General features: G+C 43.6%; 1 protein-coding gene across 2 annotated transcripts; it reads left to right on the top strand.

The window, feature by feature from the left end:
* Positions 1–114: 114 nt before the first annotated feature.
* Positions 115–25,786, top strand: SLC25A27 (solute carrier family 25 member 27). 2 transcript variants are annotated; one of them, XM_077291558.1, is made up of 10 exons: positions 115–305; positions 2,056–2,247; positions 2,518–2,602; positions 4,420–4,542; positions 6,714–6,826; positions 7,275–7,359; positions 8,820–8,912; positions 14,679–14,781; positions 22,043–22,127; positions 25,025–25,786. In XM_077291558.1, exons 1-9 carry the CDS (start codon positions 215–217, stop codon positions 22,112–22,114), a joined length of 957 nt encoding a protein of 318 aa, XP_077147673.1. In that variant the 5' UTR covers positions 115–214; the 3' UTR covers positions 22,115–22,127; positions 25,025–25,786. The 2 variants fall into 2 exon arrangements, with proteins under 2 accessions (XP_077147673.1, XP_077147674.1); XM_077291559.1 differs by having other exon boundaries at positions 150–305; positions 2,056–2,243; positions 25,025–25,281.
* The last annotated feature ends 863 nt before the right edge of the window (positions 25,787–26,649 follow it).

Genomic DNA, 26,649 nt, shown 5'->3' with positions numbered 1-26,649 from the left:
GCAGAACGACGCAACCAATCAGCGTCTGCTCCCATGGAAAGTTAGCCAATCAGAAGTGGGGGCTCGGTGCTGGGGTGGGGTTTATTGATTGACAGCCCCTGATCCTATCTGCACAATAAGAGTCTATCAAACTACACTTCCCGGCACCCTCTGCGGGCGGCGTGACGTCACGGCCCAGGTGGTAGGGGGAGTCAGCAGCAGGCTGTGCCCGGTGATGGCACCGGAGGACCGGGCTCTGTCGGACACATGGCCCCGGCTCAGCAAGTTCGTCCTGTCCGCCTGTGCTGCCAGTGTGGCCGAGCTAGGTATCCATGGAGTGGTGTCTTGTCCTTATCCCAGCATGTCCTGTAACTATGGTTATGTCTCAAGGGATTGCTGGTATTTGTGGTACCACTGCTTGTTATTATAGTACCTGTGTAATGGCAGTCTCTTTATGGCAGCTTTAACCCTTTCAGTGCTGGCAAGTTTATAAAGGATTTTTATTATTTTATATTTTACTGCTTTTGCACAGAAAATTACATAATAGTTTATATATATATATATATATATATATATATATATATATATATATATATAGTATATAATGTGTATGTGCTACAAAAAAGCATTAAGAACGAAAGAATAAAATAATATTAATATACTAAATAATATTAATATACTAAATTAAAAAATAAAATATATTACTATTATTCTTTAGTAACTTGTATATTAAATTTATATAGAAGTTAAAATAATTACAAAAATAAAGAATAAAATATGTTATTTGTTTTAGACATTTTTTAAAATTATTTAATTCTTTTTTGTAGCTTGTATATAAATTTATATACATGTTATGAAGCAAAATAAAAAAAATAAAGAAAAAAATAGTAATCGTATAAAATGTATACTTTTTTAATATTCTTTAGTACTTGTATAAAATAATTTATATACAATGTATAAAAAGTGTAAAATGTAAAGAATTATGTATAATTTTTATTGTTCTTTATGTTTGTAGCTTATATGTAAATGTTTATAATTTTATATACAAGATACTAGTTATTTTTTGTAACGTGTATGCAAACTTATTCTAGTGATAAAAAAAATTCATTTTTCAATTCTTTGTAGCTCAAAAAAAAATAAAAAATATATAAAATATATATACAGTATATACTAGATGGTGGCCCGATTCTAACGTATCAGGTATTCTAGAATATGCATGTCCATGTAGTATATTGCCCAGCCCACGTAGCATGTTGCCCAATATATATATATATATATATATATATATATATATATATATATATATATATATATATATATTATGATTTTTTTGTTTGCATTGCACCTTTATTACTCAGGGGCCATACTGTAGCTTTGAAATGTAGGTGCACAAACAAAATTAAAGATTCTGTTCAAAAATCAATAGAAGAGCAGCAATTGGAGAAGTCTTAATTAAAAGATCCAATGAAAACTCCTCCAACGATCCTTGATTGCGGTGATCCCGGCCATTGCAGCAGAATGTCGACATTGTCACATTGTGAGCCTGCGGCATGCGAGCGCCATGCATGTACATCAGATCGGCCGGCACATGCTATAAGTGTAGGGTGGTAAGGGGGGTTACTGTGATAAAACACTAGCTGCTAGTCTGACTCCACAGCTCTGATGAGAGGACAGTGCGGAAAGCGCATGCAGCAGACCACCACAGTCTATCCTGTGCCGTCACCATTCAGCTGTCGCTCGGCACATGCGTGTTTTGCACAGCCCTCGGTAGTTCAGTGGCATTATCTGTCCTGAGCGCATGTGCTGAGCGTCCCCTGAATCCCAGTGCATGCGCAGTTCTCACCAGTGGGCACTTCTGTAGGGGCAGAAGATGTGTTCATCCACATCAAAGATAAGCAAAGGGGCCTGTATGCACGGATTGCAGGGGGTGCGGAGGATGAGCCCGGTTTGCCCTTTAAGCAATTTGGTGCTGACCTGGAAATGAGGGCGCTAATTCTGGAAACGTGCCGGACATGTTTGCTGTGCCCCACGGATGATGTGTCACTGCCTGATACAATTTTCTGTCTCTATCTTCAGTGACGTTCCCTCTGGATCTCACCAAAACCCGACTACAGATTCAAGGAGAGGCGGCTCTGAAACGGTTCGGAGAAGCAGGTGTGGCGGCGGCGCCCTACAGAGGGATGGTGCGCACCGCCATCGGTATCGTACAGGAGGAAGGCGTCCTGAAGCTGTGGCAGGGAGCGACGCCTGCGGTGTATCGCCACGTTGGTAAAACATTCATATAGTGATTGGGGAATGGGGTCCGAGACAGTGAGAGCCCACGAGGGGAGAAGCGTTACATGACCCGGTGGCCACTAATCTGACGTCCACATCCTGGCTCTTCAGTGGTGGCGGCCATTGTTTACTAATCCTATCCATGACTTTACCGCATCACACAGCATCGGCTAAGGATGTTTATTCATTGTATTTACCCCCGTTTTTTGGAATGTTTTGCTCTCTGGTATTTTACAGTACAATGAACCTTTTTTCCTATCGCAGTGTACTCAGGAGTCCGCATGGTAGTTTACGAGCAACTTCGTGATTCTCCACTTGGAAAAGGAACGAGCGACACCTTTCCGCTGTGGTAGGTGGGCGAATATTCACTTTATTCTGTGCCTCTGTGTTCCTCTCATTAGTATACGACATGGGAAGAATGGGGTAGAAGAGACTTTTTTGGATGGAATAGGTCCTGGTAACAATGATAATTTTGTCCCTCACATTACACCCACAGTGCTTAACCGGTCACAATAACAGTAATTTTGACCAGGGGTGCCCAAACTTCTCCATGCCAGTGTATAGGATCTTTTAAGTACTAAGGTTTCACATTACTGGTATTGAGGGGCCGAGGCTGACCCCTGAAAAATATCACATAGTATATTCTTCCTCCACTAAACTCCTACATCGGGCACAATTCAGTCGGTGGGTATCTTTCTCCTGACACCGGCTATTATACAGCGGTGGGGCGAGATGAGGCCGAATGTCTTACTCCTGGCGGATAAGGCGAGGTGGCCGGATGTCGTACGCCCAGGGGGAAAAAGGTGACGGGGCTGGATGCCGTGCGCCCAGGGGGGAAAGGAGATGGGGCCAGATGTCGTACACCCGGGGAAAAAGGTGACAGGGCTGGATGTCGTACACCCGGGAAAAAAGGTGACAAAGGCCGCATGTTGTACGCCCAGGGGGGAAAGGTGATGGGCCGGATGTCGTACGCCCAGGGGGGAAAGGTGATGGGCCGGATGTCGTACGCCCAGGGGGGAAAGGTGATGGGCCGGATGTCGTACGCCCAGGGGGGGAAAGGTGACAGGGCTGGATGTCGTACGCCCAGGGGGGAAAGGTGACGGGGCCGGATGTCGTACGCCCAGGGGGGAAAGGTGACGGGGCCGGATGTCGTACGCCTGGGGGGAAAGAAGGTGACGGGCCGGATGTCGTATGCCCAGGGGGGAAAGGTGACGGGAACGGATGTCGTACACCTGGGGAGGAAGAAGGTGACGGGCCGGATGTCATACACCCGGGAGAACGGGTGACAGGGCCGGATGTCGTACACCCCGGGGGAAAGAAGGTGATGGGGCCGGATGTCGTACTCCTGGGAGGAAGAAGGCAATGGATGTTATACACCGGTGGCTTGGGGGGAAAGTAGCTGGCAATGGATATCATACACTGGGGTGTGGGGACGCGCAGATGTCATACACCACTTCCACTACCTCCAGCACAGGGGTCCTTACATGCTCATCCGTAACCCCATTGACGTTATTGTAGCTGTGGCCTCACATTCGCTGCTCCGTTCACGTTCCTGTGATCAGCGCAGTGCCCAGCACTCGGACCTTTTTTCAGTGACTAATATTTTGCCTATCCTGTGGAGCGCACACCTTTTCTGTGGGAAGTTCTTTAGTAGTTATTTGGTGTCCTACCTGCCAGGATGAGAGGAATGCTTCTGTACACGGTTTACCCTTCTCTGCCGTCACTCTTGTATGCCAGTCATGGTCACGGCTGGCACGCTCCTCGCCCGTCGGGAGGACTTCTAGGGACAGTGACCGGGTTTAGCGTCTCTGCAGATTGATTTAGTACTGAGTAGGATAGAGTAATTTGGCCGCATCTGCGCTTACACTTTGCTTTATATCTGATAAGATCGTCCTCATAAGCCAATATCTTAGTTTACTTGGCGAGATGAGTTACAGTAGTCAGTTGCCAAAAATATCCCAACCTGATGGACACAAGGGTAGATAATCTGCGCTGGAGGCAGAGACTATGGAGAGAAAGGTGTTGATGCTGCTGAGCGGCGCTGTACTTGGGGCTTAATTTTTTGGTAACCGGCTACCATGCAGTTAGGCAGTCCCATATTAAAGTTTCTGGTTTATAAGATGTACCAATATTTATTCTACACCCTCTAATGGTTTCCATTTTTAGGAAGGCTGTGGTAGGGGGGATGGCCTCTGGAGCGATCGGACAGTTTTTTGCTAGTCCAACAGACCTGGTAAAAGTCCAGATGCAGATGGAAGGAAAGAGGAGGCTCGAAGGAAAACCACCCAGGTGAGTGCCGACCGTCACTGGTGTGAAAGCAACTTTCCCGGGACCTTATCATAGATGTCCTCGGGATAGGTCATCAGAATCAGAGTGGTTGGGGTTCGACTCCTGGTCAACCAGCTGGTTGATGGTGCCGCAGCTCATCGGAAGTGGCTCCATACATTGTCGTAAATAGTACCGCAGCTCTCCTGCCTCCTGCTCACTTGTACAGACCGGAACTAGGGATATACACATGGACAACATTGTTGGCACCCTTCTAGTAAAGTAAGAAAAACCCTCAATGGTGACTGAAATATACACACAATTTACTGATAATCAACTAGTGAAAATCAGACATTGGTTTTGATTATTGGTTCAACTGAAAAATAAAATTAAAAAAAAAAATAACGAATGAAAACGGCCTAGATAAAAATTATGATCCAGCATTTTTTTTTATTATTTCATCGTTGGAGTGGTGCCACTAATGTAAGTACCCTGACTCTAGCATTATACTCACCAGCCGATGTTCTTGGCGCCGCTCCGGTCCCTTACAGTAAGAAGTTTCATTAGTTTTTTTAATTTTATTCTAGTTTTTTTTAGTTTTTGATGAACTGCGCAATTTTACAACAATGTCTGATTCTCGATTTTAAATAGCAAATGAATTTTTTCAGTTTCAAGTAATTTCAGTGACCATTGTGTTGTGGGTTGTTCTTTCTATAACAGAAGGGTACCAACAATTTTGTTCATGTGTAGATATACTCTCTTTGTGGGGGGGGGGAAATATATATAATTTTGCAAAATCGTAATATTTTCAAACGACATGGCTTCAGGGTTCAAGTTCGATTCACAGTTGGAGCAACAATGCAATATTAAACCCATATACAGCGCTGCTCTGTATATCAGTGATCATCAACTCCAGACTTCAAGGTCCACAAAAAGATCAGCTTTCCAGGATTTCTTCTTTATTATTATCAAGGCATCATAAATTACCAGAGGTTCTTTCACCGGGGCAATACTAAGGGAATCGTCTGCCCCTCTGTGGAATGCTATAATACTGCCCCTATGTACAAGAATATAACTACTATAATACTGCTCCTATATACAAGAATATAACTACTATAATACTGCCCCTATGTACAAGAATATAACTACTATACTACTGCCCCCTATGTACAAGAATATAACTACTATAATACTGCTCCTATATACAAGAATATAACTACTATAATACTACTCCTATGTACAAGAATATAATTACTATAATACTGCCCCTATATACAAGAATATAATTACTGTAATACTGCTCCTATGTACAAGAATATAACTACTATAATACTGCTCCTGTGTACAAGAATATAACTACTATAATACTGCCCCTATGTACAAGAATATAACTACTATAATACTGCCCATATGTACAAGAATATAACTACTATAATACTGTTCCCATGTACAAGAATATAACTACTATAATACTGCTCCTATGTACAAGAATATAACTACTATAATACTGCTCCTATGTACAAGAATATAACTACTATAATACTGCTCCTATGTACAAGAATATAACTACTATAATACTGCCCCTATGTACAAGAATATAACTACTATAATACTGCCCCTATGTACAAGAATATAACTACTATAATACTGCCCCTATGTACAAGAATATAACTACTATAATACTGCTCCTATGTACAAGAATATAACTACTATAATACTGCCCCTATGTACAAGAATATAACTACTATAATACTGCCCCTATGTACAAGAATATAACTACTATAATACTGCTCCTATGTACAAGAATATAACTACTATAATACTGCTCCTATGTACAAGAATATAACTACTATAATACTGCCCCTATGTACAAGAATATAACTACTATAATACTGCTCCTATGTACAAGAATATAACTACTATAATACTGCTCCTATGTACAAGAATATAACTACTATAATACTGCTCCTATGTACAAGAATATAACTACTATAATACTGCTCCTATGTACAAGAATATAACTACTATAATACTGCTCCTATGTACAAGAATATAACTACTATAATACTGCCCCCTATGTACAAGAATATAACTACTATAATACTGCTCCTATGTACAGGAATATAACTAAATATCATATTTATCGGTATACTGGAATTGTTAGATTAATCTGACCATATTCTTATCCATTTCAGGGTTCGGGGAGTTTATCATGCGTTTGTGACTATCTTGTCGAAAGGAGGAATTCGTGGTTTGTGGGCAGGCTGGGTGCCAAATGTTCAGAGAGCTGCGCTAGTAAATATGGGAGGTAAATGATTATACCGTATGAGACATAATAGATGGGGGGCCATTATAAGTTCTCCATTAGATAGGTGGTACATGTTATTTCGGTAGGGGTTGGACAGCTGGGTATCCCACCTACCCGCAGATGACCATGATGTAGATGAGTTTGAATAGCCTGGTGGTAAAGCATGGTCGCTGTCACTCAGTTCATTCCCAATATGTACCTTAAGGGTTATTTTATGTTTCTCTTATACCAGAGACATGAATATATGTATGATGCATAAAAGATCCCACCTCCGGGATCTCCTCCTATAAGATGAACGGTGGTCCTCTAACGTGAGCCAACTATTGACTGCCATCTGTGGAGAAGGCTATAGTCGGCAGACATGTCTGTGCTCCTCATTCCGGGCTAATGTTGTCTCCTTAGCAGGAAGCCCGGAGTTCCTTCTTATTCCACTTTCTCCTTTCCTCAGATCTGACCACTTACGATTCTGTGAAACACTTTCTTCTTCGGAACACAAACATGCAGGACAACAGCTTCTGTCACAGTATTTCTAGGTAATGTCCCAGATTTATGTGCATCTGGGGGTCTCTGATGTTATCGGCAGCAACCAAGAATCAGCAGCGCCGTGAAGTCATGTTCCAGGCGGGGAACACGAGCACTGCCACCAATCGGCGCCCACTGATCGTCTGCAGCCTTCAGTAATCCAGCAGAGCAGTTGTCCCCATTGACGGAATATTGAAGGTGTCAGTCCATCAGCATCCGGTGACTGGCTGCAGTGGTCACGTCACATACATATCACAGCGCTGACATTGTAGGAGGGGCATCAGCCCGGGAGGTGAATGTTTTTATGTATTTATTTTACATGGGGCATTTGAGCCGGTAAGATGAGGCTGCCCATTGGGGCACAGGGTGTGGTGTGAGCATTTCTTGGTTCGGGATCCTTTTCTGGGACTCCCACTTTAGAGGAGCTGAGCAAGAGAACAGTCAATTCCAAAGTGTAGAAACGTTTTGGCCGTTTCATCATTTTGGACATACAAGTAGGTTCTAATTGTAATTCACAAGCGATGTGTGATCAGAAACTAACCTATTACTTACATCACTTTCATATGTTAAATGCATTCTTTTTTTATTTATTTATTTTTTAAAGTTGACAATGTTTTCATAATTTCTTTTTTTATCTCTACTTCTTTGTTTCATATCAATTTCATATCAATAGATATCACAGCTCACCTCCTCCTCCTGTACAATGACTGATAAAACCTCTATACACAGTAGATAACACAGGATCCACCATTCACAATAGGTGATGTCACAGCTCACCTCCTCCTCCTGTACAATGACTGATAACACCTCTATATACAGTAGATAACACAGGATCCACCATTCACAATAGGTGATGTCACAGCTCACCTCCTCCTCCTGTACAATGACTGATAACACCTCTATATACAGTAGATAACACAGGATCCACCATTCACAATAGGTGATGTCACAGCTCACCTCCTCCTTCTGTACAAAGACTGATAACACCTCTATATACAGTATGTAACACAGGATCCACCATTCACAACAGGTGATGTCACAGCTCACCTCCTCCTCCTGTACAATGACTGATAACAGCTCCATATACAGTAGATAACACAGGATCCACCATTCACAATAGGTGATGTCACAGCTCACCTTCTCCTCCTCTTGTACACTGTGGCAGTGTAATGCACATATGACATCATATTATGCCTGTTAATGCCCCTGATGACGGCGGGTAGGAGGTGGTCCGCAGGGCTTCCGTCCAGTGACTACGGAATACTGATGTGGCTACTGGTTCAGAGTCCTGTGCATTTATTCTCTCATCTCTGCTTCTGATCGCACTTTTTGGCTAATTGGCCTCACTTTTTTTTTTATACAGATTAAATCTTTTATTTTAGAGATCTTTACTTGTGAGTATTTGTTCGTCTGTATGATTATCTACTATATGGCCTCATATCTGACATCCGCGCTCCTCTCTCTTGCACAGCATATGTTCAGGACTGGTAGCTGCTACTTTAGGGACCCCCGCTGATGTCATAAAGACCAGGATAATGAACCAGCCGAGGGACAAGCGTGGCCGGTGAGTTCCGAATCCTATTTTGAGGTCACTTTGAAAATGGAAACCCCTCCTTTAAGACCCAACATCCTTGGTGGTCTCTAGCGTTGGTAGAGGTTAACACATAATTGAAAAAACCAAGAAAGCGCAAAGAGTATGCATACAAATAGGGATCTTCTTAAAAGATCAATTTTATTTAATTGGATACAGCAAAAAGCAAATATACACCACAGTATAAAAACACTTAAAATACCAAAACAGCTAACAAAAAGACCTGAGCAAATAAGGTCCTCCCCAGGAGAAAATCACACCCCACAATAAGGCACAATAGAGGACAATAACCAGTGGTGTTTTACAGTATAAATGCTCTCATAAATGGAATACTACAAACGTTAGATACATGAATCTGTGCTGAAAAACAAAAGTAAATGGTGTGCTGCCAAATAGCTGCCTCTATATACAGTGAAAGAATATACAGGGTGGGCCATGTACGTGGATACACCTAAATAAAATGGGAATGGTTGGTGATATCAACTTCCTGTTTGTGGCACATTAGTATATGGGAGGGGGGAAAACTTTTCAAGATAGGTGGTGACCATGGCGGCCATTTTGAAGTTGGCCATTTTGGATCCGACTTTATAAATGGCCCACCCAGGTGTATCCATATAAATGGCCCACCCTGTAGATATAGAGAGTAGAAAACTGGAAAAAGTGCCCTGCTGGAAATAACTACCGTATTACCAAGGCAGAATCCAGCCGGTATATACAGAGGGCATATTAGACAGCCAAATAGCCATTTGGGGATAAAGTGCTGTGTGCAGCTTGGGGGGCCGGTGCCCCCTCGTATCGGCACTAACAAGGGTCTTCAGAGGTGATGTTATGTCTGCGATTGTTGGGGTGGTCACTTAAAGGGAGATCTCAGTGATTGCCTGTCCCTGACCTGATAAATATGAGCCGTGTGCATTCATAGAAGATGGACATCGGATACAAAATCAGATGCGGGCTCTTCTCTCGGCCAGAGCTGGCACAGAACGGAATTTTCATGATCATGTAACAGACAGGAAAAGGGCGTCTCACAACTCCTGAGCAGCGATGATGTCAGTCTGTGATCAGTCCATGTTAGGTCTGCTCCATATACGGTATTCAATGTCTCCACTTTCACATTCCAAGGATTCCTTCCAGGATGCAGACGCCATCTTGCCACACCACCTCTGAACTAGCTTATGGAAGGTTAATAATTGGTTTCATTAGCCGTTCTCTCCTTCACACGGTCAGTACTCGCTCTCTTTATACCCAAACAATGATGTAAATGATGATTAGCAGCTGCAGGAAGTCAGGCGGTGCGTCCAAGCCATGTGCTGCGTGTGGAGAGTCTGAAGTTCGGCGTCTTTGTTGAGCTTTCACTAGGCCAATCGGAACACTCAAGTATTGATGACGTTGACGCATTAGAGCGCACGCGCCGGATCACCCAATACCAAAATACAGCGGAGAACAGGCGGCGAATTGGACGCAGAGCGCATGCGCCATTGATGTATGCAGCACTAATGCACGTGCGCTAGGTAACTCAATACATAGGGAAATGAAGCAATGCGCATGCGCTCAGTACCAGAGTTAGTGGCGGCTCATACAGAGGGAATGCATTGTGTGCAAGCGCTGGAACTCCACACCGAGAACAGGTAGGGACACATCAGAATCCATAGATTGCTGGCTTACCATATCTCAGGTATTTCACACATGATGTATTTTGCTTTATGGACATTAAACAATAAAAGGAAAATTAATAACAAATACCTATAATTATTTTTAGGTTGCTGTTTAGAGAGCTGTGCTGACAACACCTGTAAACCTCTAGTAAATAGTCATATCGTCAAATTAGGGAAGGGCAAATTAGGGAGTGAAAAAACGAAAACTGGCAGATTATTTATGTCAGATCTATTCAATCCTGATCCATCCAAGTGGCCATGTATCAGACGTCCGCATGGAGGAACTCATACTGCGCCTAGATAACGAGTACGCGGATTCAGGATAAATACATCAGAGGTGATGAGGCCATGGATTGTATTATATAGAGCGTCCAAGGGATATGAGCAAAGGTTAGAGCAAGGAGTAAAGGTCTCCGAGAGCCGGGATTGGGAACATATATCACTAAGCAGACAATGGACTAAAGGCAGGGAGGGCAAACAATTATTTGCAAATGGCGAAAGAGCCGTCTTAGGGTATGTGTCCACGTTCAGGATTGCATCAGGATTTGGTCAGGATTTTCCATCAGTATTTGTAAGCCAAAACCAGGAGTGGAACAATTAGAGGAAAAGTATAATAGAAACATATACACCACTTCTGCATTTATCACCCACTCCTGGTTTTGGCTACAAATACTCATGAAAAATCCTGACCAAATCCTGATGCAATCCTGAACGTGGACACATACCCTAACAAACAAGGGATCTAGATCTTGTGACTTATGGGTGAGCAATATACTCACATCTGACCCCTGGTAAGAATGAACCTGGAGAAGAAAAACATGGCTGATATCACATAATTATACGTGACTCTAACATAACACATAATAAAGAACAAGGGGCGACCAATTCCTCCAGAATAGAGACCGGTTATCCAGCAGGAGGCGAGTAGGTGCTTGAAGACGGCTTGTGATTGAAGCATTACTTCAGGGCAGAGAGCACAAATCTAAAAAAGGAGGAGAAGAGGATAAGAGGAGCGCAAAAAATAAGAAAATGGTGGAAACCCCCCTAACCATAAGGACCTTAAGTCTGCTTATAGAAGCCGTATATAAAAGTTCCTTGTTTAAACCCAGAGGCGCCAAAATATTAAGGTTAATAATCCAGTTTGATTCACGCCTCAGAAGCTCCATGGTGACGTTCCCACCCTAATGTAAGTCCTAACTCTTCCAAGACCCATGACCCGAAGACCTCTGCTAGAGCTGTTATGGTGAAGAAGAAAGTGGGAGGCAACCAAGGAAAGTCTAACCCTTGTCCTTCTTTGCCGTACCTATATTAGATAGATGCTGCTGCACCCGGCGTCTGAGCTCCTGTGTAGTTCGGCCCACATAATTCTTCTGGCAGCCTCAGATAAGAGCATAAACAAGATGCCTCGTCTAAAAATTAAAATAAGATTTGACCTGTTGGGGAGAGTTTGGGAGCAAAACACCTTGATCAGCAGTCATAAAGCAGCAAATGTTGTGCCATGGATGGAACTACCAGAACTTAGTTTGATAGCTGCCCGTCTGTAGTGACTGGAGGTTAGATTGCCCTTGAGGTTGCGTGATCTTTTAGCCACCATCTTAGGAGTCAGGGAGAGCCAGGGTTCAAGTTTCAGTTCGCTTAGTAAGATGTCCCAATTCTTTCTTAAAATACCGTACACATCGTTCTTTTGACGATGGTATGTGGTTACCAGGTTAATTGTACGAATAGGATTCATTAAAACAGGTTTCAAAAGGCCTTGGGGTCTTGAGAGTTTGGACTGACATTAGGGTGGGAACGTCAATATGGAGCTTCTTGGGCGTGAATCAAAGTGGATTTTTAACCTTAATATTTTGGCTCCTCTGGGTTTAAATGAGGAACTTTTCTATACGGGCTTCTATAAGCAGACATAAGGTCCTTATGGTTAGAGGGTCTCCACCATTTTCTTAGTTTTTTTGTGCTTCTCTGTTATCCTTATCCTCTTCTCCTCCTTTTTTAGATTTGTGCTCTCTGCCCTGAAGTAATGCTTCAATCACAAGCCGTCTTCAAGCACCTACTCGCCTCTGCTGGATAACCGGTCTCTATTCTGGAGGAATTGGTCGCCCCTTGTGCTTCATTATGTGTTATATTAGAGTCGTATATGATGGTGTGATGTCAGCCCTGTTTTTCTTCTCCAGGTTCATTCTTACCAGGGGTCAGATGTGAGTATATTGCTCACCCATAAGTCACAAGATCTAGATCCCTTGTTTGTTAGATGGCTCTTTCGCCATTTGCAAATAATTGTTTGCCCTCCCTGCCTTTAGTCCATTGTCTGCTTTGTGATATATGTTCCCAATCCCGGCTCTCGGAGACCTTTACTCCTTGCTCTAACCTTTGCCCATATCCCTTGGACGCTCTGTATAATACAATCCATGGCCTCATCACCTCTGATGTATTTATCCTGAATCCGCGTACTCGTTATCTAGGCGCAGTATGAGTTCCTCCATGCTGACGTCTGATACATGGCCACTTGGATGGATCAGGATTGAACAGATCTGACATAAATAATCTGCCAGTTTTCGTTTTTTCACTCCTCTTCTCCTTCCTCTTCCCTAATTTGACGATATGACTATTTACTAGAGGTTTACAGGTGTTGTCAGCACAGCTCTCTAAACAGCAACCTAAAAATAATTATAAACATTTGTTATTCCTTTTCCTTTTATTGTTTAATGTCCATCATGTAAAAGACATCATGTGTGAAATACCTGAGATATGGTAAGCCAGCAATCTATGGATTCTGCTGTGTCCCTACCTGTTTTCGGTGTGGAGTTCCAGCACTTGCACACAATGCTTTCCCTCTGTATGAGCCGCCACTATCTCTGGTACTGAGCGCATGCGCATTGCTTCATTTTGCTATGTATTGAGTTACCTAGCTCATTAGTGCTGGTTACGTCGATGGCACATGCGCTCTACGTCCAATTCGTTGCCCGTTCTCGCAGTTGTATTTTGCTACTGGGTGATCCGGCGCGTGCGCTCTAATGCGTCAACGTCATCAATTCATGTGTGTTCTGATTGGCCTAGTGAAAGCTCACCAAGGACGCCGAACTTCAGACTCTCCACACGCAGCAAATGGACTGGACGCACCGCCTGCCTTCCTGCAGCTGGCAATCATCATTTACATCATTGTTTGGGTATAAAGCGAGCGAGTACTGCCCGTGTGAAGGAGAGAATGGCTAGTGAAACCAATTATTAACCTTCCATAAGCTAGTTCAGATGTGGTGTGACAAGATGGCGTCTGATAACTTGGTGATCGGTGGGTGCCCCACTGCTGAGACCCCCACCGTTCAGCAGCACTGAGAACTTTTATCCCTGTTATAATATGGCACGTGTGGTCAGGGAGTGACTGGAATGCAGGTCGCGTGTGCGCTGCCGCTTCTCATTTCCATCGGTCAGATCCCCCACCAATCAAGAAGAGATCACCTATCCATAACAGATCATAACTTGTTTTAACCGGATAACCACTTTTAATATGTAATATCACGGGTGGGCTAGTGGGCAAGACCTGATATTCCTCCTAATCTAGGATTAGATAGAACTTAAGATCGAATATCCCTGGTGGTGTATGATGGGTTAGAGGTTAAAATAGGATGTCCCAGCTGGAGTAGGGTGAATGAGAATTTTTTTTTTTATTTTTTTTTTATTTTTACCCTGGTGTTTAATTCCTGGTGGTCCGGGGTGGATTAGATGCTAAGACGTGATATTCCTGTTGGATTGAGAAGGGATTTATTTCTCTATCTGCAGTACTCTAAAGTAAAGGGCTGGAGCGTCCGTCATTTTTATTTTGACTCCACCTTATAATACAGTATATCATTATGGGGGTCAGAGTTTAGTTTTTCCGGTACAGAGATCCATTGCTGACCTCACGTCTGCATCCATCTGCTGGGACACATACAGGACTGGCAGGTATCGTGCCCATGTCCTAGTCATTAGACTGAAACTATTTTCTTTTATTCTTTTTTATGTAATGTGAAATGATACCTTTTTTCTATGCTTTGTCCAGCCTTGTAGGGTGCGGGCGCTGTCCTACTGTGTATGGTCTCTCTATATTTTACAGGGGGATATTGTACAAGTCTTCTACAGATTGCTTTATTCAGGCTGTGCGTGGAGAAGGATTCCTGTCCCTTTATAAGGGTTTTATTCCCACGTGGATGAGAATGGTAACGTCTTCACAAGGAATGTTTGGCATTGTAATCACTTTATTTTCAAGATATATTTTTTTGTTAATAAATATGTATACACTACCTTTCAAAAGTTTAGGGTCACTTAGAAATGTCCTTATTTTTGAATGAAAAGCTCAGTTTTTTCCAATGAAGCTAACATTAAATGATTCAGAAATACACTCTATACATTGCTAATGTGGTAAATGACTATTCTAGCTGCAAACGTCTGGTTTGTAATGCAATATCTTCATAGGTGTATAGAGGCCCATTTCCAACAACCACCTCTCCAGTGTTCTTATGGTACTTTGTGTTTGCTAACTGTGTAAGAAGGCTAATGGATGGTTAGAATACCTTTGAAAACCCTTGTGCAAGTATGTTAGCACAGCTGAAAACAGTTTGGCTGATTAGAGAACCTATAAACCTGATCTTCCATTGAGCTAGTTGAGAATCTGGAGCATTACCTTTGTTGGTTCCATTAAACTTTCAAAATGGCCAGAAAAAAATAACTTTCATGTGAAACTCGACAGTCTATTCTTGTTCTTAGAAATGAAGGCTATTCCATGCGAGAAATTGCCAAGAAACTGAAGATTTCCTACAACGGTGTGTACTACTCCCTTCAGAGGAGAGCACAAACAGGCTCTAACCAGAGTAGAAAGAGAAGTGGGAGACCCCGCTGCACAACTGAGCAACAAGACAAGTACATTAGGGTCTGTAGTGTGAGAAATCGATGCCTCACAGGTCCTCAACTGGCAGCTTCATTAAATAGTACACGCAAAACACCAGTGTCAACGGTGACAAGAGGCGACTTCGGGATGCTGGCCTTCAGGGCAGAGTAGCAAAGAAAAAGCCATATCTGAGACTGGCTAATAAAAGAAAAAGATTAATATGGGCAAAAGAACACAGACATTGGACAGAAGAAGATTGGAAAAAAGTGCTATGGACAGACGAATCCAAGTTTGAGGTGTTTGGATCACACAGAAGACCATTTGTGAGACACAGAACTGAAAAGATGCTGGAAGAGTGCCTGACGCCTTCTGTCAAGCATGGTGGAGGTAATGTGATGGTCTGGGGTGCTTTGGGGCTGGTAAAGTGGGAGATTTGTACAAAGTAAAAAGGATTTTGAATAAGGAAGGCTATCTCTCCATCTTGCAACACAATGCCATACCCTGTGGACAGCACTTGTTTGGAGCCAATTTCATCCTACAACAGGACAGTGACCCAAAGCATACCTCCAAATTATGCAAGAACTATTTAGGGAAGAAGCAGGCAGCTGGTATTCTATCTGTAATGGAGTGGCCAGCGCAGTCACCAGACCTCATCCCCATTGAGCTGTTGTGAGAGCAGCTTGACCATATGATACAAGCAAAAAGTGCCCATCAAGCCAAACCAACTTGTGAGTAGGGCTTCTGGAAGCATGGGGGGAAATGTCTCCAGATTACCTCCGCAAATTAACTGCTAGAATGCCAAAGGTCTGCAATGCTGTAATTGCTGCAAAGTGAGCATTCTGTGACGAAAGCAACGATTGAAGGAGAAAATTAATATTTCATATAAAAATCTTTTTTTCGAACCTTGTCAATGTCTGGACTAGATTTTCAATTCATTTAACAAATGATTGGATTAATAAAAGTCTGAGTTATCATGGAAAACACAAAATTGTCTGGGTGACCCTCAACTTTTGAACGGTAGTGGATGTGTATGTATATATGTATGTGCGCATGTGTGTGTGTATATATGTATATAAAATATATACACACTAGCTGAAGAGCCCGGCGTTGCCTGGGCATAGTAAATATCTGTGGTTAGTTATAGCACCTCACTTCTCTTATTTTCCCATCACGCCTCTCATTTTCCCCATCACATCTTTCATTTTCCCCCTCACTCCTCTTATTTTCCCCCTCACTCCTCTCATTCCCCCCTAACACTTGTCATTTCGACCTCACATCTGTCATTTTCCGATCACTCCACTATTTTCCCTCACTCCTCTCATTTTGCACTCACACCTTTTCATTTTCACCTCACACCTCTCATTTTCACCTCAGTATATACATGTTTGTCATCTCCCTTATATATAGTATACACCTGTATGTCATCTCCTGTATATAGTATATACCTGTATGTCATCTCCCCTGTATATAGTATATACCTGCTGTGTCATCTCCCCTGTATATAGTATATACCTGTATGTCATCTCCTCCTATATATATAGTATATACCTGTATGTCATCTCCCCTGTATATAGTATATACCTGCTGTCATCTCCCCTGTATATAGTATATACCTGTATGTCATCTCCTCCTATATATAGTATATACCTGTATGTCATCTCCTCCTATATATAGTATATACCTGTATGTAATCTCCTGTATATAGTATATACGTGTGTCATCTCACCTATATATAGTATATATCTGTGTGTCATCTCCTCCTGTATATAGTACCGTATATACTCGAGTATAAGCCGACCCCCTAATTTTGCCACAAAAAACTGGGAAAACTTATTGACTCGAGTATAAGCCTAGGGTGGAAAATGCAGCAGCTACCGGTGAATTTCAAAAATAAAAATAGATGCTCCATACCGTTCATTATGGCCCCATAGCTGTGCCATATAGTGCTCTGCACCGTTCATAATTGCCCCATAGCTGTGCCATATAGTGCTCTGCACCGTTCATAATTGCCCCATAGCTGTGCCATATAGTGCTCTGCGCCGTTCATTATGGCCCCATAGCTGTGCCATATAGTGCTCTGCACCGTTCATAATTGCCCCATAGCTGTGCCATATAGTGCTCTGCGCCGTTCATAATTGCCCCATAGCTGTGCTATATAGTGCTCTGCACCATTATTGTCCCATAGCTGTGCCATATAGTGCTCTGCACCATTATTGCCCCATAGCTGTGCCATATAGTGCTCTGCACCGTTCATAATTGCCCCATAGCTGTGCCATATAGTGCTCTGCACCGTTCATAATTGCCCCATAGCTGTGCCATATAGTGCTCTGCACCATTATTGCCCCATAGCTGTGCCATATAGTGCTCTGCACCGTTCATTATTGCCCCATAGCTGTGCCATATAGTGCTCTGCACCATTCATTATTGCCCCATAGCTGTGCCATATAGTGCTCTGCACCATTATTGCCCCATAGCTGTGCCATATAGTGCTCTGCACCGTCCATTATTGCCCCATAGCTGTGCCATACAGTGCTCTGCACCATTATTGCCCCATAGCTGTGCCATATAGTGCTCTGCACCGTCCATTATTGCCCCATAGCTGTGCCATACAGTGCTCTGCACCATTATTGCCCCATAGCTGTGCCATATAGTGCTCTGCACCATTATTGCCCCATAGCTGTGCCATACAGTGCTCTGCACCATTATTGCCCCATAGCTGTGCAATATAGTGCTCTGCACCGTCCATTATTGCCCCATAGCTGTGCCATATAGTGCTCTGCACCATTATTGCCCCATAGCTGTGCCATATAGTGCTCTGCACCGTTGCCCCATAGCTGTGCCATATAGTGCTCTGCACCATTATTGCCCCATAGCTGTGCCATATAGTGCTCTGCACCATTCATTATTGCCCCATAGCTATGCCATATAGTGCTCTGCACCATTATTGCCCCATAGCTGTGCCATATAGTGCTCTGCACCGTTGCCCCATAGCTGTGCCATATAGTGCTCTGCACCATTATTGTCCCATAGCTGTGCCATATAGTGCTCTGCACCATTATTGCCCCATAGCTGTGCCATATAGTGCTCTGCACCATTCATTATTGCCCCATAGCTATGCCATATAGTGCTCTGCACCATTATTGTCCCATAGCTGTGCCATATAGTGCTCTGCACCATTATTGCCCCATAGCTGTGCCATATAGTGCTCTGCACCATTCATTAGTGCCCCATAGCTGTGCCATATAGTGCTCTGCACCATTATTGCCCCATAGCTGTGCCATATAGTGCTCTGCACCGTCCATTATTGCCCCATAGCTGTGCTGCTGCTGCAATAAAAATAATAAAACACATACTCACCTGTCTTGCTTGCAGCTCCTCGGCGTCCCGTCCCGGCGTCTCTCCGCACTGACTGATCAGGCAGAGGGTGGCGCGCACACTAAATGCGTCATCGCGCCCTCTGACCTGCACAGTCAGTGCGGAGAGATGCCGGGAAGATGGCGCGGCGCCCGGCGTGTGGAACGAGGGAAGGTGAATATGTAATACTTACCTGCTCCCGGCGTCCCGCTCCTTCCCCCGGACAGCTGGTCTTCGGTGCCGCAGCCTCTTCCTCTGTCAGCGGTCACCGTTACCGCTGATTACAGAAATGAATAGGCGGCTCCGCCCCTATGGGAGTGGAGTCCATATTCATTTCTCTAATGAGCGGTCCCACGTGACCGCTGAACATGGGAAGAGCTGCTGCACCCGGAGACCGTGGGACGGGCAGGGGGAGCGTCAGGATCGCCGGGACTAGGTAAGTATGCCTCGGGCGCCCTCTCCCCCTTACCCGCCGACCGTGACTCGAGTATAAGCCAAGGGGGCACTTTCAGCCCAAAAATTTGGGCTGAAAATCTCGGCTTATACTCGAGTATATACGGTATATACCTGTATGTCATCTCCTCCTATACATAGCATATACCTGTATGTCATCTCCTCCTGTATATACTATATACCTGTAGGTAATCAGCTCCTGTATATAGTATATACCTGTGTGTCATCTCCTCCTGTATCTAGTATATACCTGTATGTCATCTCCTCCTGTATGTAGTATGTACCTGTATGTCATCTCCTCCTCTATATAGTATATACCTGTGTCATCTCTCCTGTATATAGTATATATCTGTGTGTCATCTCCTTCTGTATATAGTATATACGTGTGTCATCTCCCCTGTAAATAGTATATACCTGTATGTCATCTCCTCCTGTGTATATAGTATATATCTGTATGTCATCTCCTCCTGTATTAGACCTCGTTCACACGTTATTTGGTCAGTATTTTTACCTCAGTATTTGTAAGCTAAATTGGCAGCCTGATAAATCCCCAGCCAACAGTAAGCCCTCCCCACTGGCAGTATATATTAGCTCACACATACACATAATAGACTGGTCATGTGACTGACAGCTGCCGGATTCCTATATGGTACATTTGTTGCTCTTGTAGTTTGTCAGCTTATTAATCAGATTTTTATTTTTGAAGGATAATACCAGACTTGTGTGTGTTTTAGGGCGAGTTTCGTGTGTCAAGTTGTGTGTGTTGAGTTTTGTGTGGTGACATGCGTGTAGCAACTTTTTGTGTGTCGAGTTGCATGTGACAGGTTAGTGTAGCAAGTTGTGTGCAGCAAGTTTTGCACATGGCGAGTTTTGCGCGTGGCGAGTTTTATGTGTGGTGCCTTTTGAGTATGTGCAAGTTTTGTTTGAGGCAACTTTTGCATGTGTTGCAACTTTGTGCATGTGGCAATTTTTCCGCGTGTGCAAGTTTTGCGTGTGGAGAGTTTTGCATGTGGAGAGTTTTGCGCGTGGCGAGTTTTGAGCGGCGACTTTTATGTGGCGAGGTTGGTGTATGTGTGGTGAAATGTGTGCTGAGGGTGGTATATGTGTTCGAGCACGTGGTAGTGTGTGGCGCATTTTGTGTGTGTTCATATCCCTGTGGCGGTGTGGTGATTATCCCATGTTGGGGCCCCACCTTAGCAACTGTACAGTATATACTCTTTGGCGCCATCGCTCTCATTCTTTAAGTCCCCCTTGTTCACATCTGGCAGCTGTTAATTTGCCTCCAACACTTTTCCTTTCACTTTTTCCCCATTATGTAGATAGGGGCAAAATTGTTTGGTGAATTGGAAAGCACGGGGTTAAAATTTCACCTCACAACATAGCCTATGACGCTCTCGGGGTCTAGACGTGTGACTGTGCAAAATTTTGTGGCTGTAGCTGCAACGGTGCAGATGCCAATCCCGGACACACACACACACACACACACACACACACACACACACACACACACACACACACACACACACACACACACACACACACACACACACACATTCAGCTTTATATATTAGATATAATCTACTATACAATTGTCTATGGGGTACTTCCGTCTTTCTGTCCTTCTGTCTGTCTGTCTGTCACGGATAGTCATTGGTCGGGGCCTCTGTCTGTCATGGAATCCAAGTCGCTGATTGGTCGTGGCAAAATGCCCACGACCATTGCCACGACCAATCAGCGACGCGCACAGTCCGGAAGAAAATTGCCACTCCTTACTCCTCGCACTCACTGCCCGGCGCCCGCATACTCCCCTCCGGTCACCGCTCACACAGGGTTAATGCCGGCGGTAACAGACCGCGTTATGCCGCGGGTAACGCACTCCGTAACCGCTGCTATTAACCCTGTGTGTCCCCAATTTTTTACTATTGATGCTGCCTATGCGGCATCAATAGTAAAAAAAAATGTAATGTTAAAAATACTAAAAAAAAACAAAAACCTGCTATACTCACTATTTGTAGTCCGCCGAGCCGCTCGCACCGGCCGCCATCTTCCGTTCCCAGCGATGCATTGCGAAATTACCCAGAAGACTTAGCGGTCTCGCGAGACCGCTAAGTCATCTGGGTAATTTCGCAATGCATTGCCGGGAACGGAAGATGGCGGCTCGGTGGAGCTTCGGTGGATCCCAAGCGTCGGTAACAGCTTCCTGGATCCAGGCACCAACTTAAGATGAGTATATAACTATTTTTTATTTATTTATTTATTTTTTTTTAACAGGGATATCATGCCCACATTGCTATATGCGTGGGCTGTGCAATATACAACGTGGGCTGCGCAATGTACTGCGTGGGCTGCACAATGTACTGCGTGGGCTGCGCAATGTACTGCGTGGGCTGTGCTATACACTACGCATACATATTCTAGAACGCCCGATGCGTTAGAATCGGGCCACCATCTAGTGTATGTATATGTATGTGTGTGTGATATATGCATAAATATGCATAAAATAGGAAAAATACTGTAAAAAATAGGAAATATATATTTTTTTATCATACAGTGTGTGTGTGTGTGTGTATGTGTATATATATATATATATATATATATATATATATATATATATATATATATATATATAAAATATTCATTTCCTGTATGTTTGAACCGCTACTTGAGTGACTTGAATTAAAGGAGTACTCCAATAGTGTAAAAAAAAAAAATTACTATAGTGTACAGTACAAATGTGAGATCAGCCGTAGAAGTAAGGATGTCTCATTTCTTGGTACATTTTGCAGGCCCCCTGGTCGCTGGTATTCTGGCTGACTTACGAGCAGATCAGGAGAATTGTAGGAGTGAGTTCCTTTTGATTCTCGTCATACGGTAAGTCATTCTGCTGGAGGATTCATGAATCTACACGAAATGTAGAAAACAAGATTCACTTGCATTCACCAGTTCCATGCGCCATCTCTCTTCCTGCTGGCCGCCTTCTCGCTTTACAAGAACAGATGGCTGGATGGCTGGGCTAACGCAGGGGACTCTTCTATAAGCCGATGCACCTACTTTTACAACACAAAAAAATAGGAAAACTTATTGACTCGAGTATAAGCCTGTTATACATTGTCAGAGATCTCTATCCTGGTATGCATGGCTCCTCATCCCTATCCTGGTATGTATGGCCCTCTCATCCCTATCCTTATATGCACGGCCCCCTCATCCCTATCCTGGTATACATGACCCCCTATCCCTATCATGGTGTGCATGGCCTCCTCATCCCTATCCTGGTATGCATGGCCCCCTCATCCCCATCCTGGTATGTATGACCCTTTCATCCCCATCCTGGTATGCATGACCCCCTCATCCCTATCCTGGTATGCATGGCCCCCTCATCCCCATCCTGGTATACATGGCCCCCTCATCCCTATCCTGATATGCATGGCCCCCTCATCCCTATCCTGGTATGCATGGCCCCCTCATCCCTATCCTGGTATGCATGGCCTCCTCATCCCTATCCTGGTATGCATGGCCTCCACCTATCACTAAAAATGGCCTTCTTAGTAGCACTAACATCAGCTAGGAGAGTCAGCGACATTCAAGTTCTGTCTATAGATCCACCCTTCCTTCTGAGGTTTCAGGGTAAGTTGGTTTTAAAACCAGACCCCTCATACCTCCCTAAGGTGTTGAGGGAGGATCTAAAGTGATCCTTCATGGTTGACTCAGTGATTTTCAAATTGATCTACAGAGCGTTGCTGGCAACTGAAAATGACCAGACGGAGAAGTGTCTCTGTTTGGGGGGATCGAGCAGATCTCTGGCCCCCATTTATTGTGTATCACTTTTCATAATCATAGAAGTTATACTTCAACCAATCAGCATAAGAACACGCTCACAGTTCTTAACCTATAAGAATGCAGGAACAGTCTGTACGTCAAAGTCTCGTAGAACAATACACCCTCAGTCTCATGTCCTGTCCAGGTTCAAACAATCAAGGTCTCGTAACAGCTGTGAACTTTACCTAGTAACAAAAATGTATCTCAAAACAGCAAGATAGAGTCGAAAAGCACAAAATGAAGCCTTCTTTAATTTTTATCTTGGTTTAACCCTTCACAAAGGTAGCTGGGAAATGTCATAGATCACAAGAAATACTTCTCCCCACCTTCTTTAGGGACCCCTCCACTCCTGAGGAACAGAAGGTTCACACCCTGGATGTCAGGAGAATAGTATTACAATACATTGAAAGGACTAGGAGTTGGAGCCAGTGGAGGGCTCTGTTCATGTCCTTCCAGGGCCAAAAGAAGGGGTATGGAATCACGAAGGGCACCTTATCCCGGTAGATTAGAGACGCTATCCGGCTGGCTTACTCCGTGAAAAATAAAGATCCTCCGAAGGGCATTAAAGCACATTCCACCAGAGCTATGGCATCTTCCTGGGCCAAAAGGGGAGACGTTCCAATTGAGGACATATGAAAGGTGGCAACGTGGATCGGCTCCTTCTACGGGCTTGTTTCCACTTGCGAGAAACATGTCCGTGTCTCGCATGTGAAAACCAAGCTCTGGCACCGGCACTTTGGAGCGGAGCGTGCAGCTCCATGTGTTGCTATGCGGCCGCACGCTCCGCTTTGGAGTGCCGCGCCAGAGCTTGGTTTTCACATGCGAGACATGGATGTGTTTCTCGCAAGTGCAAACAAGCCCTACCTTCTATAATCGCTATAGGCTTGACCTCTCGTCGACTTATGACCTGGACTTTGGCAGGACTGTCCTCAGCACGGTGGTCCCCCCCCCTAGGTGATGGTCTCTGGAAATCCCTCCAGTGGGTGCTGTCGTGGCGAAGAGTAAAAAGCCGGATTACTTACTGGTAATGCTCTTTTAATGAGTTTACGACAGTACCCAGTCACTTCCCTCCCTAAAGATTAATATAGCACATACTAATTAGAATATTTCCTCTTAAGGCCGGGGTCACACTAGTGTATTGCATCCGATGCGAGATGCTAATGACCCTCGGCTCCTGCTCTGCTGCGAGCGGGAGCAGAGTGTCATGCGTCTGTGCTCCGAGCCTCTCGCACAGAGAGGCTGCGATTGTCTTGGACCGAGGAAAACAGCTGACAAAAAATCAGCTGCTGGAAGCTGCCTCATAGTTTAACATGGGTCCGAGTGCAATGCGATTTTTTTTTATTTTTTTTATCGCATTGCACTCGTCCGTTTTCGTCGCCAGTGTGACCCCGGCCTAATATAGATTAAATAAGCTAAAACATAAAATTAAAAGACTCATTAAAAGAACATTACCGGTAAGTAACCTGGCTTATTCGCCTCCTGTGTCAGCAGCCTGGACTTCCACCTCTTCACTGGAGGGTAAAGTTGTCAGCCAACGATCCCTGGGGGATGGGGATGATGGTAGCGGGTGCGTGCACTACGGTAAAGAAGCCATTTAAAAGCTGCAGTCAGTGATTTCTAGCGACACTTAAAAGGTTAAAGAGCAGCGATTGGAGGTGACTCTGGGCGCTGCTGTTAGAGGTCGATGTTGGCTGTGCATCGCTGCTCTCTGCCCAGTACAGAGCAGGCTCAGATCCCAGACATAAAGGGGTTTAAAAAAAAAAAGTTTCTCTTCTTAAATAACGGATCCAGAAAAATAAGGCTGTGTTCAGGCACACATGGATTTTCCATGGGAATCTCCGCTGATGTGTGGCGGATTATTCCGATCCAATTTCCTAGAATGCTTTTGCAGCAGAACTGTTTGTTACACGCTATGTTATTATTTACTTACACTTTTATGTTGTTTCTTGCAGATCTAAACACCCGGAGTGAAAATCCCAAACTGAAATGCTGTCGTTCTGCGCGCAACATGTTTAATTAAGAGAGACGGAGCAAAAAGACAAAATTTCCTACTACTGATTTGCTACAAAATATTAAATTATTTTTATTAAAAAAAATCAAATTATCTTATGAAGGCATAAATATTGTTTTTTTTATTTCTTCTAAAAATATGGAATTTTAAAGGGCTATCAGACTTGAGGGCTGCAGTGAAATAAAGCACAGCAACGAGTGGTCTGTTCTGCATGTTGCTTCAGTAAAGGACACCACAAGGTGTTTGATATTTGCCTGAAATGGCTGATAACAGAGAATGGGGCTTCTGTGTACATAGAGAAAGGAGAGACTAGGAAAGTGTCGGCAGAATGAAGCTAGGCTCTAATCTTTAGGGTATGCGCACACAATGCAGAAAACGCTGCAGTTTCCCATGAGTTTACATTACAATGTAAACCTATGGGAAACAAAAAACGCTGTGCACATGCTGCGGAAAAAAACGCGCGGAAACGCAGTGGTTTACATTCCGCAGCATGCCACTTCTTTCTGCGGATTCCGCAGTGGTTTTACACTTGCTCCAATAGGAAACCGCAGTTGTAAAAACGCAGTGAAATCCACAGAAAAACCGCGGTAAATCCGCGATAAATCTGCAGCACAAACGCAGCATTTTTGCCCTGCAGATTTATCAAATCCACTGCGGAAAAATACCTTTGGGTATGTGCACACAGCTGCTTTTTTTTTTTTTTTTTTTTTTTTTTTTTTTTAGACGGTCAAAAACAAGGAGTTTGCTAGTGGAAATCATTTTAGGAAACACAAGTTTTATACAGAGTTTTTGGAGGAGTTTTTTGGTTGTTTTTTTTTTCTGTGCCCGAAGTGTCTTTTCCAGACTAACTTGGAGCCTCTTTTCCATCTGGATCAACGTTAAAAAAAAAGTGATCTGAATTTTATTTTTTTTATTTTTTTTATTTTTTTAAAATTGGAAGCAGGGGAAAAAATGCTCAAAACACAGAAAATACTGTACGACCACCGAAGTGGTTTTAAAAAAGAAAGTCTTTAAAGCGTTTTAGTTGTTGCGTTTTTTGGAGCAGACTTACACCAAAAGGGTCTGCGCACATTGTCTATTGGGACGTGATACTGTGCACCAAAATAATAAGCTAACAAATTGTATAAATGTAGACTAGACAGTGTAAAGTACCAGGTTTATTTGCCGGCGTGAAACATTTTGATAAATTTGGGCTGTTGCAATAAAACATACCCAAGGGTTTAAAGGGGTTGTCCAGGTTTTTCCACAGAGTGAATTCAGGCTTGGGAATACTCACTTCATGCATCACTTCATTCTCTAGTGTCTGTGGTGAGAGAGCGGTCATCTGACCACAAGTATGTGATATGCATACTTCCGGTCACATTATTATTATTACGGTAAGTATGAATATCACATACTTGTGGTCAGATGACCACTCGGTCATGCTGCTGGCAGCTGACGGTCAACGCCCGCAAAGTGACTGCAGAATTTTGTGGAAAAACCTGAATAACCCCTTCAAGGAAATGCACATCTCCAAATAAATTCATGGTATCTTTGTCTATAAGCCGGAAACCCAGCCATAATTTG

The sequence above is a fragment of the Ranitomeya variabilis genome, chromosome 2 (assembly GCF_051348905.1).
Source record: "Ranitomeya variabilis isolate aRanVar5 chromosome 2, aRanVar5.hap1, whole genome shotgun sequence".
In the NCBI taxonomy this organism is placed as follows: Eukaryota; Metazoa; Chordata; class Amphibia; order Anura; family Dendrobatidae; genus Ranitomeya; species Ranitomeya variabilis.
The sequence above is the reverse complement of the archived record's forward strand: the minus strand, read 5'-3'. Positions and strand labels throughout refer to the sequence as shown.